Raw genomic sequence first — 19,965 nt, 5'->3', positions numbered from 1 at the left:
TAACACATCTGGCATATTACCTGTGAATGGAGTTAGAATTAGGTTAATCTGGATTTTCCAAACTCTAACTTGGTGACCTTCAGATTTTTCAGATGTAAAAATAGCATTATTTGATACCTACATCTCAGGGTTTTAATCACAATTAAACATTATAAAACAGGAAAGGTATTTAACATGCTGTGGTGTATAGTAGCAGCTTGAAATTTTTTGTTTCTATATCCCTCTTACCTTCTCTCCTTACATTTAGACTATGGATCTCTCACCCAACAGGAAAAAATATTTTCCCCTTCAGATTCTTTCCAGTGCCTTAAAACTTATTTTGCAATAAGAACATATTAACTGTTCTCCAAGATTTCTTCCTATAATGCTAATAATGGATCCCCGGAAAAATACGTAATGAACCATGTCAATTCTTATCTTTTCTCTCATCACTGCACTAGATTTTAATTTTATTTTTCAATTTTATTTTTTTACAGATTTTATTTCTTTGAGAGAGAGAGAGCACGAGCAGGGGGAGGGGCAGAGACAGAGAAGCAGGCAGAAATGCAGGTGGAGAAGCAGGCTCCCACTGAGCAGGGAGCCCTACAACACGGGGCTCAATCCCAGGACCTTGAGATCATGACCTGAGCCAAAGCCAGACGCTTAACACACTGAGCCACTCAGGCGCCCCTAGATTTAGTTTTTATCTGGAAATGTTTAGTCTTATTATACTTATACTTTTGTCATAAACAGTTTTAAATCTTCTGAGGGTATAGGAAGAAAGTCTTGTTTATCCTAAGTAAGCATTTGGAACTTTGGGATGTAAGGGGAAAATGAGCATATACTTTTAAAGCTCTGTACTTTTAAATCCCTTCCTCCTCCTTCACAAGTTCCCTCACTCATTGTCACTTGAACAAAGCTACCTACACGAAGTTTTAGGAAGTTTAGAAAGATAGTGGAAAATACCTGTTTCGTCTTCACAGGAAATAATGTATATCTCATTAATAATGTATTCCTTGGTGCCATCTAAATCACCTGTCTGCACTAATCAACTTTTCTCTTAGGCCAACTTAGACCAAGTTACGTATCGGATCATTCTATCCATAATAAGGCTCTGCTTCTCAAACTTTACCACTAAAGTCTCCTAATGACAGAGAATACCTCATATACCCGGGAATCTGTAGGTGAAGAACACAATTTCATTCAAGTCTCATATTTCATCTTAAGCATGCATGCACATTTTTACTGTACTCTGAATTAGTTTGTCTTAGTAGAAAAGTCTTAAAATAATGAGTTAAATGACAGGCAAACCTCACTTTACACAGTTCCTATATGCATGACTTTCAGTTACTGTGGTTTAGTTAAATTACCTCAGTCCCCCAACAACATGGTTCAAATTCCAATTACCACAGGATTTGAAATTTGAGTACTTACATAAAGTAATAGCTACCTGCCCTTCAATTCACAAATCACCACATAAAGAACAGACATATATCATGATCTGTTACCAATCACATCACGTCTTTCAAAGTCTCATTGATTGGTCACTACACATCTGTCATTCACTTTACACACAGAGTGCCAAGTGGACAGTTAAGTTGTCTCCTTCTTACCTGGTGGTAAATCCACATAATATTTTACAAAATGGGAAATCGAGAGAGAAAATTGACAAAGGTGAAAGTGCAATAATGAAATAAAAAGTGAAAATGCTGGAAATGAAATTTGAATGAAACATAAATGAAATCATGGAAGAAACCTCTGCTTGTGGAAAGGTAGACATTCAAGAGACTCTGAATGTGCAGCCAGAGAAATCTGGGGACCTGGGGAAGGTCAACTTATCAACATGAATGAGGAAAGTGGTTGTGATGAGAAGAATGAAGTTGTCCCCAGGAAGTGGCACTATCAGAAAACTTCACATTGAAAGAATTCTGAGAAATACTTCACAGCTTTGAAGGCACAATGGATGAAGTGATGGAAGGTAATGCAAACTTAGAAGAAAGGAATATGACAGTTCACTAAGGCATGGAAAAGATGCTTGCTCTGTATTGTAATTATACCATGAGAAGGAGGAAACAATTCAAAGTGCCCTTGGTAAGTTTTTACAAATTAAAAAAACCACTTTAATTCTCAATGTTTCTGATGTTTTAAAATAATCTATTAGGGCACCTAGGTGGCTCAGTCGGTTAAGTGTCTGCCTTCGGCTCAGGTCATGATCCCAGAGTCCTGGGATTGAGTCCCACACCGGCTCCCTGCTCAGGGGCGGGGGGGGGGGGGTCTACTTCTCACTCTCCCTCTCACCCTTACCCCTGCTCATACTCTTGCTTGCTCTCTCTCTCTTTCAAATAAATAAATAAATAAACTTAAAAAAAATAAAATAGTATATTAAATAAATAGTACTTTTGCTATTGTTTTCATTTCCTTATACATTTGTAACCAACAGTGAGTGTTTTTAATGTTTCGACAAAAATTGTTAAAGGTCATGGAACAATTTTTCTCACAGATTATTATGATCATATCACACTTTTTTAACAAATGATAATTTATTGAAATAGTTGGTGTAAATATCTACAGTAGTGACTTCAACCATTCGATACTGATGGAAGTAATATGCTTAATAATCTCTGAAGGACTGTGCAAGTCAGTGAGTGGCTTGTGATTCCTTGTCAAGAACTGACTTTGGAAAATCTTAGGAATCGTAATACCTTCAGCCCAAGGAGTTTAAATCGCATAGTGATTCTCAGAGTCTTGGTGGGCATCCAAACTCATTCTTTTACTTTGATATTCTTTTCCTGTGTGCCTCTGATGAAGTCAGCACAGATTCTCCAGGGCATTTACATTCAGTGAATCCCCACTTCGGGCTTTGCGGGAGTCTTTCTGGTATCTGTAAGCCATGGCTGCAGTGCACAGCTTTCTGACCGACTTGTTCCTGGGTGAGAGCAAACAGCAGTGAGGCAGGAGCAGGTGGACCCCAGCTGTGCTGCAGCTGCCACCACATCTTCCTCAAAGAGGTGTCCAGGCAGTTGTAGTGTCAGACTGCTATGAAAAAAGAAGACGGCCTCTCCTTAACTTTGTGCTTCCTAAAACTCTTAAGTAGAATCGCTTTTCTGGAAGTTCATACCAGTGTATCTGGAGATGTGCATTCCGCAGTGAGAGAAGCTCAGGACTGCATGGAGAGATAGACATTTCAGTTTATGGTCTTCCAAGGATTGCAGGGAGATTCTCTGCCTTTCTTACTAGAACACTCAATGGGCCTTGAAATCTGTTTTTTTATGTGTACACACCATAAAATGCATTCCTGTTTCTGCTCCCTTTTGGGACTAGCACTTTGTAGAACTAGTATGTGAGATTCAGCTGATAAAATTTAACTCAACTTTTGGCTTTTGTGGGAAACATTTTTTAAAAAGAAGCTTAAAAGTTTAAGTGGATGATGGTTTCTTATTGTCTTAATTGAAACCACGGTATGAAGTATAGTCTAGCTTTCAAAAAATCAGTTAGACTTCATGTTAACTTCTTAAAACATTAGTAAATACTAATGATAAAGCTAGCATTTTGTAATGTAAAGCTAACACTTCGTGCCAACAAAATTCTAAACACTTTAAATATATGTAAATACATAAACTCTCCTTTTGATTGTACTGAAATTGGCTTATATACTTGCATAAATTAAGCTAAATGGGTACTATATTCTAAGAAAAAAATTGTCATTTGGTTTATTTAATGATTATACTTTTCAGCAGGTTTCAGTAAGTAATTTGACTCATAGAAGTCCTGTTGATATATATTTCCTTGAGATTTAAGTCAGAAAATGTGAAGCTGGCATGCTTGGGTGACTCAGTTGGTTAAATGCCTGCCTTCGGCTCAGGTCATGATCCCAGGGTCCCAGGATTGAGCCCCGTGTCAGGCTCCTTGCTCAGCGGGGAGCCTGCTTATCCTTCTGCCTTTTGCTCACTCACTCTCTCTTTCTCTCTGACAAATAAATAAAATCTTTAAAAAAAAAAAAAATGTGAAGCTTGTCAGGGACTCTGAATTGTTAATGTTGTGTTAGTCATTCAGAGCTCAGTAAACAAAGGCTTAAAAGTAGAGAAGACAAAAGAATAAAAAGGCCTCACTTCCTTCTATATAAACTGCAGTTGGACTTGGATCTAAAGACATTTGTGAAGGAGGAAAATAATGTGGCTCCTCAACAGGTGTAATGATCAGATTTTCCAGCTTTGTTAAGTTCGGCTTAATTTCATCGTTTTTTTGTTTTGTTTTTTTTCACTAAACATAGTTGTTTTGTGTGTGTGCGTGTGTCACTAAATGGGATATAATTTCTATTCCTTAGTAAGGTATACCTTACCAAAAGAAAAAAAATAGTTGTAGATTTGAAGATCATCCAACTCATTCTTTATCGTCAGAATATATAGTCTCTGTAAACATCTAGGAAATGATCCTAGATATGTGGACTAACCTCTTGGTATTTCCTCATCATGTTTGAATTAGAACCTATACAGTGCTTTTTTTGTTTTGTTTTGCCTGTCTTTATTTAGTTTCACACCATGCTAATTCTTTAAAAACATTTGCAGTGCCTTATATCTCAATTTGTTATTTACTTTTTGCTTCTTCATATGAATCTGTGTAGTTTACTTAACTATACATCGTCAGAGGTTTTTATGTAAATGTGCAGGATAGCCCTGTGTGGTCAGTTTCTGTCTGTCGTTTTTGTTAGTAAATGCTCCATTGCATAGTATTTTCACTATGAACGGTATGTGGAACAAATCATAAACTATATTCGAGAAGCAGAATGTGCTTCCAGCACCACTTGTGCCCACCCCCGATAAAGCTAGTCCTCATTCTGAGGTGGCATTCTTCCCGTCACCCTGCCCCCTGTTGCTCATTCATAAGGCAGAGTAGATTACCTAATTAATGTGTAGGATTCATTTGTCACCTGTGCCTCTTTTTAAATATATTTTTTACTTTGAGACTCGTTGTCTAAAAGATGGCTTTTTTCCTCCCTTTTCCATTAAACGGGCTTTTAAGAGGCTGTATCTCCAGGCCTAGTACAGTGATGGCTTGTGTTCAAGCCAGAGAATAGCAAAACCCACATGTGTGCATGGTATTCATAGGTGGCATGTTTCCCAGGATCATGCTAACCCTCAGCTGCTTTCATATTAAAACATCTTTTCTGTTCATTAGAGTAGTTTCAGATGAAAACAGATACGCAACTCTTGACCTAGTTGCATTGAGTGTATATTTAGACTACTGTAAAATAGAACTGATTTTAATATTTCTCTTGCATCTGTGTGTGCACTCTGCTGTATCCTTTGTTACTCGTAACTTGTTACTTCTTTATCTTTTTTCCTTTTTTTTTAAAGATATTTATTTATTTATTTATTTAACAGAGAGAGAGAGAGAGAGAGCACACACAAGCAGGGGGAGTGGGAGAGGGAGAAGCAGGCTCTCCACTGAGCAGGGAGCCTGATGTAGGGCTCAGTCCCAGGACCCTCGGATCATCACCTGAGCCAAAGGCAGACGCTTAACTGACTGAGCCACCTATCTTTATTTTCTTTATTGTTGTTTATTAACTGTGAACAGATGCATTCGAGACTGATCATTTCTCTACTGTAATAGCTAAGGGCATGCAATTTGGAGCCATAACATCTTTAGTTTGAATACTGACTTTACCAGCTACTTACTCTGTAACCATGAACAAGTTTTGTAACCTTGCTGTACTAGTTTATTCATTTATAAAATGAAGAAAATGAATGCACCTACATTTAATGAGATTATACATACAAAGTGCTTATTGCATAGCCTAGCACCTAGCCTATTTAATAACTGGCTACTAACTATAACCAGCGTGGTTATTATTTTTCCTGTACATTTACCAGGTTCCTCCTCTGTCCCAGGTATTGTTCTGGGTATTGAGGATATAAAGGTGAAAAACACATAGTCCTTGCCCTCAAGGATCTCATAGTCTAGTGGTATGAACCAACTTAGACATAGAAAAATTAAAATACCAACATGATACAAAAACTCTTTTTTTTTTTTTAAAGATTTTATTTATTTATTTGAGAGAGAGAGAGAATGAGAGACAGAGAGCATGAGAGGGAGGATGGTCAGAGGGAGAAGCAGACTCCCTGCCAAGCAGGGAGCCCGATGCGGGACTCGATCCCGGGACTCCAGGATCATGACCTGAGCCGAAGGCAGTCGCTCAACCAACTGAGCCACCCAGGCACCCCGATACAAAAACTCTTAATGTTGGCTACTTTTTGGGTGTTGAGGGACAGTTTTTTTCCCCTTGGGAGCTTTCATTCATGAACATAGATTACTTTTATAATAGAAACTAGTGATAACTACAGTAAACTCTAGTAGATGTTGTAATTTCAGGTATGTGTACAGTGCTATAAGAACAGGAAAACAGAAGGGAAAACTGACTTATCAGGAAGCCTTTGCACCTTAGCCTTACCATCTTCATCAGACTTTCCCCCAAAGTCTACTAAGGTACACATCTTTGCAGAAAGCCTGACCAGAATGATGGGTGATCAGGTGCTATGTAAGCTAAAGACTGTCCATGAAATGGTAGCTGTCCCACTTTATGTATAGCTGTCTCTGACACAGCTGTTTTGGCCTCCCAAGATTTTGCATTTTATAAGACTACCTCTGTTTTTGAGTCACATTGAGTAGGTTGAAGGTAGAATGACTTTTAAACATCATAATGGGAGAATACTACCCTTTGATATGAAAGGTAGTTTCCTTGTTCATTTCTGTTCATTCTCTACAAAACCATGAGACAACCTTAGGAGTGACTGATGTCTAGCCTGAAATGGGCCCTAGGCTTCATAAACTAAAGAGGAAAGACTTGGGGCACCTGGGTGGCTCAGTTAAGTGGCTGCTTTTGGCTCAGGTCATCGTCAGGCTCCCTGCTGAGCAGGGAGCCTGCTTCTCCCTCTCCCACTCCCCGTTTGTGCTCTTTCTCTGTGTCAAATAAATAAAATCTTAAAAAAAAAAAATTAAAAAAAAAGAGGAAAGACTCTGAAAGCCCCCTGAAGCCTCCTTCCTCAACCCTAAACAATTAGAAGCTCTTTGAGAATGCTAGAACCAACCTGCATAATCCAAGTTCCTGTGGCTTCTTCATAGGCGTGTCCACCATCTAATTCAGGGTCTGGAATCCCTGGTTTGTTTTCAAGCTGATTGTCTATTTAGACCTAACCTTAGGATTTCTCATAGCTTGTTACTTGCTTTTTAAGTGAATTTATGAACATTCAAGTTTATAACTTTCTATTCTTGCTCAGCCCATTTAAGGAGAAGAGTTGTCCAAAAAATCAGAAATGCTCCCTAATGCCAAATGTCCACTTTCCTTATTGTGTTATCAAACTAAAGTAAAATTGTATATAATTTTTTTCTTATCTGTTTTCTTAGCTTTCAAAGTAATTTGTGTTTAAAATGAAAAATGAATAGGCTTATTGCCATAATTTAGTTGTGCTGAATTGTTTGGCTGTAACTTTAGCGATGATGGAGACCAGATTTGTGAGCCGTGGGATCTGTTCTGTTTGGATCTGACAGCTGGCTGCATTAAATGTCTTGGAGCTTTTTCCTTCGCATGGGGGTAGGAGGTCAGGAGGGTGGGAACAGCAGTGGAAGAAAGCAACCCACTTTATTTAATGTGCTGCATTTGTTTACTGATTCCAATAATAACATTGTGCAGCTGTTGGAACAGTTGCCTTTTGATTTCCTTTTGTTTACTGTTTAGGTTTGTCAAGCTTGTCTGTGATACCTGCTTACTGTCTGCCCTTTAACTAGCTTTCCTTCTTTATTAAATATGTTTTAATACTGTACCAGTTTCTTTCAGCCAGGGCATGCTTTGATGGTTTAGCAAAGTCAATTTACTAAAAGAAAAATGTTTTTAATTCTGTAGGTCATACTTAAGGTGGCTTGTTTTTGCTTTCTTGTCCCTTAGCTTTATTATTTTTAATCAAATATTTTGTAATGTGGTAAATAAATTACCTTAGAAATTAGTCATAATTTTTTGTTAAGCCACCATTTATGTTAAAGAAAGAAAAGAAAGAAAGAAAGATAGATAGATAGATAGATAGATAGATAGATAGATAGATAGATAGATAGATAGATAGATAGATTGATTGATTTTTGGACTGATTGTGAAGTATGTGAATTTTGTTTTATCTACTTTTGTGAACAGATTGGATACCTAGAAGGCACGTACATAAAAACACACACAGCCAAAAGATAAATCTTGAATTTGTCAGTTTTCTTATTTAGTCTATTCAGGCAGATTTAACTGCAAATTTATTCAGTATTATGGGAATTTTGTTCTCTTTTTACAGGTGAGGGACTTGTCCATTGCTTATATGCTGGTGACATTAACTTACCTCTATATTGGAGTCCTGGTTTTTGCTTCATTTCCTTCACCACCATTAACCAAGGATTGCATAGAGCAGGTAAGGCAGTAGGTACCCTCTCTTGATGATTGTTAACACCTTCCTATCTGCAGAGCAGGTGGGGTGATACGGTAGCAAGTTATAATCCCAGACAGACCGGGGTTTGAATACCATCTCTACTGTTTACTCTGCATGTGAGATTTTAGGCATCTTCCCCATCCTTTCTAAACTTCGGTTTCCTATTCCATTAAATAGTATAATACATACACCATAGATTTTTAAAGAGACTCTCGAGAAAGCATACTGCATGCTAGCCCCTTGTGGTACTCAAAATAGATAATTCCTATTATTATGTGCATGGTATTTCTCTTTATTTGGAAAACTGTTATTGGTGCTATTCATGAATTTGTAAAACCTCTGCTGGGAATACATGCAACCTCCTTATTTTTCAAAGCCTGGATCTGGAAATGTCCTGGATAATCTGGTATCTTTGCTCATCAGTCCCCAATGATAGGTCTAACACTCATTTTTGTACACCGTGGCGGGCAGTAAAACAAAGAAAGGCTATTTGGCTGTTAAAAAGAGAGGGAGATGGAAAGAATAGAAGAAAAGATTTTATTTAAAAAGTTGCCATAAGTAATACTTTCTTTGATTTGACCCATCATAAACTTAGGAACAGTGTAGTTTCTAGTTTAATGTGACTGACAAAAATAGCATTTTACAGATGAGTTTCTTTCTAGTCAGAAGAAATTCCTCTAATAAGAGGAAGGGCGCATGGGTGGCTCATTCGTTAAGCATCTGCCTTCGGCTCAGGTCATGATCCCAGAGTTCTGGGATCAAGCCCCACATTAGGCTCTCTGCTCGGCGGGAAGCCTACTTCTCCCTCTCCCACTCCCCCTGCTTGTGTTCCCTCTCTCGCTGTGTCTCTCTCTGTCAAATAAATGAATAAAATCTTTATTTAAAAAAAAAAGTGTAGTGGAATACACAGTACAATTTATTATGGATGAATTATAAGAGTTATTTCAGCATAATACTGTTAATAATATTGTCATCTTTATAAGAGAAATAAGTTTGAATTATTACTGTTATGATAGCTTGAAATGTTCTTCTCTTGATTTCCATGATTCTAGAAGTTCTTTGGCAGCCAAATGTTTGCTGAAAATTCCCCTAATGTGAACAATTCCTTATAAAGCCCACTGTCTTGGGAATAGGAATATCTATGGTATTTGTATTTGAAAGGAAACAAAAAAATTCTGAGTAATTAACTTTCCTTTTAGATGCCAAACTAAAATGGAGAAAATCATGAGAGGAAATAGAAATAAATCATTTTCTTTTTAATTATAGGCTATAAATAATAATGATACTAGGTGATATACATACTCTCACATTATTCTATAATCTTTACTTTGGAAGTACTATGATGTTTCAGGGAAGGAAAAGCAAGAGAATTGGTGAGGATCAAATAACATCGAATTAAATTAGCCATTTGAATGTATTAAAACAGATTTATGCTTGTACCTACCTTACAGAGCAGTGCTTCTGAGACTCTGTGAAGGGCAAGGTTTTCTTTGTTGTTTTAATGTCAAATCAATTACAGACTGATACTTTTGTAAAATAAAATAATGTGGCAATGTCAAATTTCTATAAAAGTTTCTAAACATTTCAATTTTTGTACTTAGTTTATTGAAAAATAATAGTTCACATATAGTTCGTGGGTGAGCACCGGTCCACAAACCAAAACTTGTGTGGCACCTATGTTCCAAATAAGCAAAAGATAGTCAGTTTTATAAATTTGTATGTACTGAGTTTATTTTTAACATTACTTCATTATCTTTCTTTGATTAGAATTTTTTAGACAACTTCCCTAGCAGTGACATCCTGTCCTTCATTGCAAGGATATTCCTGCTGTTCCAGATGATGACTGTATACCCACTCCTAGGCTATTTGGCGCGTGTTCAACTATTGGGCCATGTCTTCGGTGACATTTATCCTAGGTAAGGGCTCTTCTCTTGACCAGCAAGATGTGCCAAGCAACAAATGACTGTGCAAACAGGTCAGTTTAAAATGTGACTGATCCTTTTGCTATAAAAATTTGCCTAATCAAAATGTTTACTAAGGGTAGATCACAGTTGTTCTTTTCCCTGAAGAGCTATAAAAATAGAAGCTGCTTCCATGTCCAGAATGATTTAAAGTTACTTCCTTCTAGGGGCGCCTGGGTGGCTCAGTCATTAAGCGTCTGCCTTTGGCTCAGGTCATGATCCCAGGGTCCTGGGATCGAGCCCCGCATCGGGCTTCCTGCTCCACGGGAAGCCTGCTTCTCCCTCTCCCACTCCCCTTGCTTGTGTTCCCTCTCTCACTGTGTCTCTCTCTGTCAAATAAATAAAATCTTAAAAAAAAAAAAAAAAGAAAGTTCCTTCTAGTATAGTTATGTTAGCTCTGATACCAACTATATTTATCTCACGATTTATTTGCCATTAATCTACACATTGCCAAGAAGTTAATAGTATATAGTACCTGTATTAGCAATGTATGGCTAATGAGAAGCAATGCTTTTATTTTAATTATTGGTTATTGATATGTACTTGTATATTTATTAACATTCATGCATTTTTACATAAACCATACTTGCTTAGAATTGAAAGTGAGATATACAACAAGCTAAAATTCCTATTTGCTTCTGTAACTACTGCTGTAATTTTTAATCTCTTACTGGTGATAGAGCAGTTTTGAATCCTTTTGAAAACCTATTCAAAGCTACTTACCCTCATCCAAGAGAAATTTCCATATACTGCTTCAGAGTTTCCCTGGAACTTCATTTTGAATCCCTGGTTAACTTCTACTCTAAAATTAAGTTTTAATAGAGATTCATCCTAGTAAAAAATACCCAGTCCTAACCTATTTTACTTGAAATAAATGGTCTTAAATGAAGAAAACTTTCAGATAAAAACTTTTAAAGTACATTTACAGTAACCAATTAAACAAGAAGGTCTTCATCAGTTCTTCTTTGAAGTGAACTGATGCAATCTGTTCCCTCATTAAGTAAATAATTAGTAAAAATATGTTGGTTTAAAAACAAAAAACTTGGGCGCCTGGGTGGCTCAGTTGGTTAAGCGACTGCCTTCGGCTCAGGTCATGATCCTGGAGTCCCGGGATCGAGTCCCGCATCGGGCTCCCTGCTTGGCGGGGAGTCTGCTTCTCCCTCTGACCCTCCTCCCTCTCATACTCTGTCTCTCATTCTCTCTCTCTCAAATAAATAAATAAAATCTTTTAAAAAAAAAAGATTTAAATAAAAAAAATAAAAACAAAAAACTTATAAAAGCAAAAGTCAAGAGGTACCACTTTTTTAGCATTGACAGTATCAACAGCTACAGTTATAACATTGCTCATCTGGAAGATTGGATTTCAGTACATATAAGATTCCTGTTGTGTTTATGCCCTGTGTTGTATTTACAGTCCCAAAATAAAATAATACAATGAAGTCATAGAAGAAAAAAACTCTAGGTAAATGCATTATTCCTGTTTTCTGCCATTATTTTGCATAATGGTGGCTGTTACAATGCTTCTTCCTCTTGGAAATAATCTGGAAGTTCCCTTTCGTGTTCACATTACATTTCTTTCTCTACCACCAACAACACACTATCATTTATCCTACAGTTACAAGTACTCCACAGACTGCATATTTCAGAGCATACTTTTTTGGGCTCAGCACCTCCTTTACACTCTTAAAGTTTATTGAGAACCCCCATGCACTTTAACTTACATGGGTTATATCTATTAATATTTAACATATGAAAAATTAAAACAGAATTTTTAAATATGAATTAATTTATTTAAAAAGCAATAATAAAACCATTACTTGTTGGGGTGCCTGGGTGGCTCAGTCGGTTAAGCGTCTACCTTCGGCTCAGGTCATGATCCCAGAGTTCTGGGATCGAGCCCTGCATCGGGCTCCCTGCTCAGCGGGAAGCCTGCTTCTCCCTCTCCCACTCCCCCTTCTTGTGTCCCCTCTCTCGCTGTGTCTCTCTGTCAAATAAATAAATAAAATCTTTAAAAAAAAAAAACCATTACTTGTTTAAAAATAACATACTTAGGAAAAATAATTGTTTCCCAAAAAAACTTTTGTTTTACATTTTCAAAACTTTTTTTTTTTTAAAGATTTTATTTATTTATTTGAGACAGAATGAGAGAGAGCACCTGAGAGGGGGGAGGGTCAGAGGGAGAAGCAGACTTCCTGCCGAGCAGGGAGCCCGATGCGGGACTCGATCCAGGGACTCCAGGATCATGATCTGAGCCGAAGGCAGTCGCTTAACCAACTGAGCCACCCAGGCGCCCCTCAAAACTTTTTTTTTAAGTTGTATTTATTTAAGTAATTCCTGTACCCCGTGTGGGGCTCGAACTCACGTCCCTGAGATCAAGAGTTGTGTGCTCTTCCAACTAAGCCAGCCAAGCGCCCCACATTTTCAAAACTCTTTAATACCTGCTTTGCTAGGAGATAATTGGATTCTCTTATCTTCTGCATTCAGTCTGTTGCAATATGTTGTTTTCATTTAAATATATGAAGAAAATCTACTCTCACATAGACACGTTGGAAAAAGGAGTACTTTTAATAGCATTTTCAGATTATTGTGGATATTCTTCTTTGATACTATGCCAAATCTTAACAAGTAGTAGTTTTTTATAAGTTAATTGAATCAGAAACTCACTGATATTAAAACCCATTGGTCTATAGTACACTTTGGATCCTTTAACCTATGCATGTTTTTGTACCATGTTTAATCATTTGGAAAATATCATTTCACTGAGTTCTGCAGATCTTCCACACTTCATTATATAATATCAAAACCCACATTCGTAACACTGCCACCAGTTTCATCATAAAAGTCCTTAAATACTGGAAAACTGTCAAGTTCAGGGTGGCAAATACAAGCTGTCCAAAATTCTAATTTTTCCTTGAAAACTGAAATTTTATCACATACCACTAGTTGTTTTCCTTGAAATGACAAGCTCATAATCATTCATTTAAAAAAAAAATGTCTGTCAAATACCCAAGTCTGAAGAACCACAGTTTGTCTGCCTTTCAAGTAAAAATAGCATTCCTTGGAAAAAAGGGCTAGATTGCTCTCCAGCTCAGTTGCACAAGTACTTTTCTTCAAGACAACAATTTTACTTCACTGTGTAGCAGATACGCTGTATTATGTACTTTCTAATTGATCACACAGAATAGTAAAACAGATGTGTGTTCAAAGCATGAGATTTAATAAAACTAATAATTTTTACTTTTTTATGAAGGTCTCTTTTTTGGCAGTGTTTGGCAGTAAGGCACACAGTATAAAATACACGTAGGTGCAGCTGCCTCTTCCCATGCTAAGGGGCCAGCAGTTTTACCCACAGTTGCTTTTGCAAAGCAAGTAATGTCTCTTATGATTTTAATATGAAATCTGTTTTAATATGTCTCTTATGATTTTAATGTGAAATTAATATTTATCTCAGTGACTTCCTGAAAGGGTATTGGGAACTTCCCTGTGTTGTATTTATAGTCCCAAAATAAAATAATACAATGAGTACAAAATACACTATGAGAACCACTTCTTTGGAAAATACACAAAGTTGTTTCCTTTTACAATACAGAAATAACAGAGGCCCAGTCATTGTCTCAAAGCTCTGGAGCAATTTTAAAGTTGGAGTTTCTGGATAAGTAGCAAGATCTGGAAGCCTGAATATCTTTGTAATTCATCAGGATGTATGACTAACTACTTATTTGTGTAAATAATTCTCCTCGTTTTTATTCTCTCTGTAATCTTTATCTGGGATTAATTACCCCCTAATAACTTAGGCTCACAAGGTTGCTTTGATGTGTAAATTTCTTTTAAGAATCATCTTTCTGGGAAATGGAGTTATTTCTTGAGCATCACATTTTATCTACATTATTTTCCTATTCATGATGAACACGGAATATCTTTAAGTGGCTGAATCTGAAAAATGAAAACCTGCCCATTTTGTCTTTCCCTTAATATAATTTATTTTCCTAATTATAAAAATAAAATAAATACAAAAAAATATTGTAAGATATAAAAAGTTTGTTAAATACAGAGAAGTGGAAAAATTACTCCAAATTCCAAATCATATCACAATCACTACTACCTTTTCGGTGTTCCTTCTGATATTTTTTCCAATGTTTTCAGATTTTCTTGTGTAGTAAAAAATCTATCTAGCTTTCTTCCAAGTTGCCTAGATGAATTTACCATCTAGGTAGCAATGATAAGTTATTTTGAGTAATTTTTAATATATTCCATCAAGGAAGTTGTTACCTTGCTGTATATGTAGGATACTTGTTTTTGCCACAAATATCTTTATGTTAATAGCTTTTTTCTTATTTTTGTTTATTGTCTTAAGATAGTCCAAATGGAATTATAAAATAAAAAGCGTGAACTCTGATACATACCACCAGTTTGTTCTACAAATCTTTAACCTACTCATATATTTGCACAAAAGGTCCGGGGTCACTGTGCCATCACCAGCATTGAATACTATTGCTGCCTTCTATTTCCGCTGTGATTTTATTGTCAAGTTTAAGACATTCTCATTTTAAAGATGTTAATAATGAATTTTATTCTCATATTAATGGTTATAATTTGCCTGTTTTTACTTTTTCCTCCAAATTCTCTCCTCAACTTCTAGCATTTTCCATGTGCTGATTCTTAATCTAATTATTGTGGGAGCTGGAGTGATCATGGCCTGTTTCTACCCAAACATAGGAGGAATCATAAGGTACAGCCTATAAGGGAACTGTGCCCCTTCATGTATTATTCTTTATTTTTATGCTTTTCCTGTTGATATTGCTGTTGTTAATTTAATTGTACGAAATTCTTGTGAGTATTTAAAACTGGTAACATTCAAATATAGTTCCCTGGTGTCACTTAAGGTGCTCGTTTTCTTCCATCACACTGCTTCTTCCTGATTCTAGAAGCCCCATTATCCCTTAAACATCTTTCCCTTTTTCCCTTTCTCTTTTTCTTTTTCTCATCATTTTCCTTTGTACCTTCTTCTCTTTACCCAAATAAAAAAAAATTTAATATATAGTGTATAACTTCTTGAGTACCTGGAGGTCTGTCATTTGTTAAGGCTGTGTTGTAACTTTTTTTTTTTTTTTGAGGATACTTGAAATATGTCTTATAATAAAGACAACCACTATGCTGTTTTTACTTTTATTTGCATTTATTTTATGCAGAATTTACTCCTGGGCCATAAGTTTTTGTTTCTTCAGTTTCTTCTGGGATATCTTTTTCTTCTGGTTTAGGAACAATCTGCTCTTTTTCAGTAAGGATCATCTCAATGTGGCTGTACTCTTAACTTTTTTAACCCATTTCTACTCAAGAACATAATTTTGCTCTGAGTTGCAGTCGGAAAGTAAGAGTTTAGATAGGAGTTTAGGTTCCAGATGGGTCTTTACTTAATATACTTTCTCTAAAAATATTGTGGTAGGTTGAGTAGATGGGGAATAAAATTGTGAACTCAGATTCTCATGGAAGACGGGTTTACAGTGATCTGATTTCTCTTCCTCAACCTCTAGAAAGCAGGGCTTGAGTCACTTTTTTGAAGACCCTTACCTAAAAAAAGTAGCAAGAAATAAAAGTAGAGAGTATTAGCCTGATGCTTATTGAATATAATGGACTTAAAGTTTCTCTTAAGCTGAGGATAGGGTAAGGGAGAAGAAAGTTTGGGTTCCTCTGTCAGTCTTGTGTTGAGTTATTTTTGTTATTATCTTTGATAATTATGCTGAACACCACAGAGGTACTCATCTGTTCTCATTCTTAAGCAGATGCTAGCAGTCCTTCAGAAACTCAGAATGCATAATTAGTTTATAAAAGATCAAAGATAGGAAGCCTATCTCCAGATGTTTCTGAGGAAGCAGCCACAAACATGGAGACACAGAAGAACTATGGAGATTGGAGAGATGAATAAAAAACTCTGTCAAGCAGATGCTATAAAGATGAACAGGAAATAATATTTTATATTAACTTAGGAAGTAAAATGTTTTCAACTCAAATGCTTTATGTCAACAACAGTTGAATCAAAAATAACTTCATTGCAATATCAGACTGAAGAGGGTTTAAATGGGAGTATAGTTGCAAGGAATAATTAATCCAAAAAGTTTTTATTTTGCAGGTATTCAGGAGCAGCATGCGGCCTGGCCTTTGTATTCATATATCCGTCTCTTATCTATATAATTTCCCTCCGCCAAGAAGACCGTCTGACATGGCCAAAGTTAATCTTTCACATTTTTATCATCATTTTGGGCTTGGCTAACCTGATTGTTCAATTTTTTATGTGAAATACTCAATGTCTTCTCAGAATCTTTCATGGCATTTTAAACTTTGACAACAGTTCCACATAAATTGACTTATAAATGCTGCTGTTGCTATAATTCTAAATGTTTTCCTAAGATAATTTGAAAAAAAGGGGTGGGGGGAATAGTGGTCCATGAATAAGTAATTTTGATTAGAGTGGAGAAAGGGGCAAGAAGAATGATCTTTGTCTCACTTCATATGCACCACCCCTTCATTCTCATTGTCTTTTCTGAGTAGAAGTATATGCCCTTAGGAAAAATCATGTTGGTTTTTTATTTTTACAGATATAAGGTGGGTGGGTTTATTTTGACTACAGTGAAGATTCTCTGTATTTTTACAGATATAAGGTGGGTGGGTTTATTTTGACTACAGTGAAGATTCTCAGGGTATCACAGCAACTATTGCCAGATGCTATTTCTGTTTTATGTTTCAGTGTATTCACTTTCATTTTATTACTTGCTAGGCCATTTCTGCAGTTTACCCAAACATGTACTGTTTGGGACAGTAAACCAAATACCTCATTTGTAAAAAGAAATCTCCATGGCATCAGTGTTAAATGAGTGAACTCTTAACTGCATCCTTAATCTCTATTTAAAAGAGAGAAAGAAAGAATGTCAGTACAGGCTCTTTGGTCATGAACCAGTATGATTATCCCCATAGACCCAAGAGGGCTCTTTTGCTTTTTGAATCCCTGAGCATTGCATAGGATATCATGACAGGACCAACGGGGAAGCATGTAGGAATCATGGCAGAGAATGTTGGGTACGTGAGTCCCTACAGGGAAGAAAGGAAATGGAGAAGGGGCCAGAAGAGTGAGGCCTCCTTCATAGCATATTGTGAGGTGTTGGAAGTGTCTCTTTACCACAGGAAAGGACTAATCCTTTTTGAGGTAAGACTTCCAAGAAGGGGACCACCCCCCCATTGCCTTACTTCTTAACTGGCATGGTTAGAGGTTAAATCCCCATAAGAAAATCTCCTTAGATCTGAGAAAAGGATTAGGGAATCTGAATTCTTGAAATTAACTCTCTTCTTTTTCACTGAAACTAAAGTCTAAACCAGAATTCAAATCCATATCTTCCATGATACAGCCTTCATGTTCAGCTTGAAAAGTTAGATTTCTCTAACTTTAGGCTAACGTTAAAAAGTGTATTTTTTTAGTACACATCCCACATCACAGGATAATGTGTAGATTTATGTTACTTACTTCTTTTGAGAAAGACAGACAAAATGGTTTTTGAAAGACAGGTGAAATGGTCTTTTTTAAGCCTAGTAAAGAACCCAAGATTTGAGACCAGCCATAATTTCTTTCAGGAAAGCTTTCTGTCCATTCCATAGATAGGTATATGGAAAAATTGTGGTATTTCTTAAAATAGGTATTTCTTAAAAGCTCTCTTTGTAAAAGTCTCATGAAAATTTGAAGGCATACACAAAAGTAGAGAAAATAATAGGATAACCCTCCCACATCCCCATCCCCTATACTTAGTAATTATAAAACTTATGCTGTATTTGCTTCATCTATCCTTTTTTTCCTTTTCCACTGTAATATTTTGAAGCCAATCTCAGACATTATGTTACTTCATCTTCACGGTAATTGGAGCCATTCTCAAAAGTTTTTGTTAGCAGAAACTGCTGGTAGAAGTCAGGTTGATTAGAAGATTCTACATTAAGTATCTGTATCCCAATGTTAACCTCTTAGAATAGAGTATACATATGGAGGAAATGTCTCTGTGCTTGGGATCTCCTGCATCTTTGTGACCTCAGTCTCGTTCAATTAGAGACATAGGAATCAAAAGCTACATAGCTCCTTGAGACCCACGTTTAATCCCTGTTTATCCCTAGTCACCTCCCTTATCTTTGAAAACTTCAGAGACAGAATTTTCATTGCCTCTTTTCAGTAATGTACTTGAATGTTTTAACACATGGAAAAATGACTTGGTATATTTTTGTCCATGTAATGATCAAAGTGAATATGACAATGCATTACTTACTAAATTAAAAAGCAATGTGGATATTTGGTTTTCGTTTTCTTTAAAAGACTTGATAATTTAGAACTTCCAAAATCCTACATGAGGCTTATGCTGAATAATTTTGCCTTCTTAAGTTTCTACTCATGAAACTGATACCTTTGGCTTGTTATTTAGCTTGGCCAGATGCTCTTCATTTGAGTATGTATGTCCTGGCTCACACATTGGAATGATGAGATATAAATTCATTTGGATTACATTATAATTAATTGTAGACTTTCTCTACTCTCTTTTTTTAATTTTCTAATTAAATTTATTTTACTTTTTGCTCTGATGTGGTTAACCTCAGTTTCTTTGAATTTAGCTTATTTAACATACAACTGAGGACATTATAAAATTTTAAATGGCTTGTTTAGAGAAGCATTCCCTAGAAAGGTTCTGGATGAAAATATGGTATGCTCATACTAGGCCAAAAAGAACAAAGAAATGTCCTCTGACATTTGGTACCCTGTGGATAATCATCCAGAATCAGTTTGTCATCACATCCAAAAAATGTATTACAGTAAAGAATAAATTTACCCACAAAAAGGGACTATATTAAAGGTAAATACTCACTTATGGTTTGCAATCTCTATTTTGACATTTGTTTCCATAAGTAATTGAGTAAACCGCCATGTTCAGTGCTTTGGAGGAGTCAAAGCTGTGTAAGATTTCATTCATATTCTAAAAGAACTTTAATCTAGTAAAGAACTATGGATGTAGTTAACTATAATGCAAGGGACCATTAGAGAAAACGAAACCCCTTCCAATTGGGATCCTCAGAGAGGGCTGGTAAAGGAAATGTGGGGTAAAGCAGCAAGGACCCATTTTTCAGCCTCCTCCTAAGAATTGTCCAAAATTTTAGATATTTGATAGTTTCACTGTCATATGGGATCATGTAAGGTATAATTGCTTTTATTTTGGCAATTATATATTATCATAAGTATTATATTATTATAAATAATATAAATAAATATATTTTTCTAAGATACTTTATGGGAAGTATTTAACTGCTTCTGGTTATTATTTATTCTCTTTGCATTTGTAACACTACATTATTCACTTCTGTGAATCTTGGACAGCAAAGCACAATTGCTTAATACGGGAAATAAGTAGTAACACATTGGGCCGTGCAAATAGATTGCATAAAATTTTCTCTCCAAAGACATGACTTGCTTAAATATCTTGGTATATTTTTGTCCATGTCATGATACAAAATGTCAAATGTTTGAGCTCATTGATAAAAGCAGAAAATAT

General features: G+C 36.0%; 1 protein-coding gene across 3 annotated transcripts in view; it reads left to right on the top strand.

Moving 5' to 3' along the window:
• The window catches only part of SLC38A9 (solute carrier family 38 member 9), a 92,073-nt gene extending 72,374 nt beyond the window's left edge, over positions 1 to 19,699 (top strand). For all 3 annotated transcript variants that reach the window (XM_045895010.3, XM_054512053.2, XM_045895021.3), the window contains 4 exons: positions 8,304 to 8,417; positions 10,203 to 10,351; positions 15,036 to 15,125; positions 16,524 to 19,699. In XM_045895010.3, coding sequence (XP_045750966.1) covers positions 8,304 to 8,417; positions 10,203 to 10,351; positions 15,036 to 15,125; positions 16,524 to 16,689 — 519 coding nt within the window. In that variant the 3' untranslated portion in view covers positions 16,690 to 19,699. The remainder of the gene's footprint in view (positions 1 to 8,303; positions 8,418 to 10,202; positions 10,352 to 15,035; positions 15,126 to 16,523) is intronic.
• Positions 19,700 to 19,965: the final 266 nt, after the last annotated feature.

Source organism: Mirounga angustirostris, unplaced genomic scaffold (assembly GCF_029215605.1).
Source record: "Mirounga angustirostris isolate CCGP_5_RB_7025 unplaced genomic scaffold, mMirAng1.0.hap1 SCAF_7, whole genome shotgun sequence".
Classification (NCBI taxonomy): Eukaryota; Metazoa; Chordata; class Mammalia; order Carnivora; family Phocidae; genus Mirounga; species Mirounga angustirostris.
This window is presented reverse-complemented; position numbering and strand designations above follow the sequence as displayed.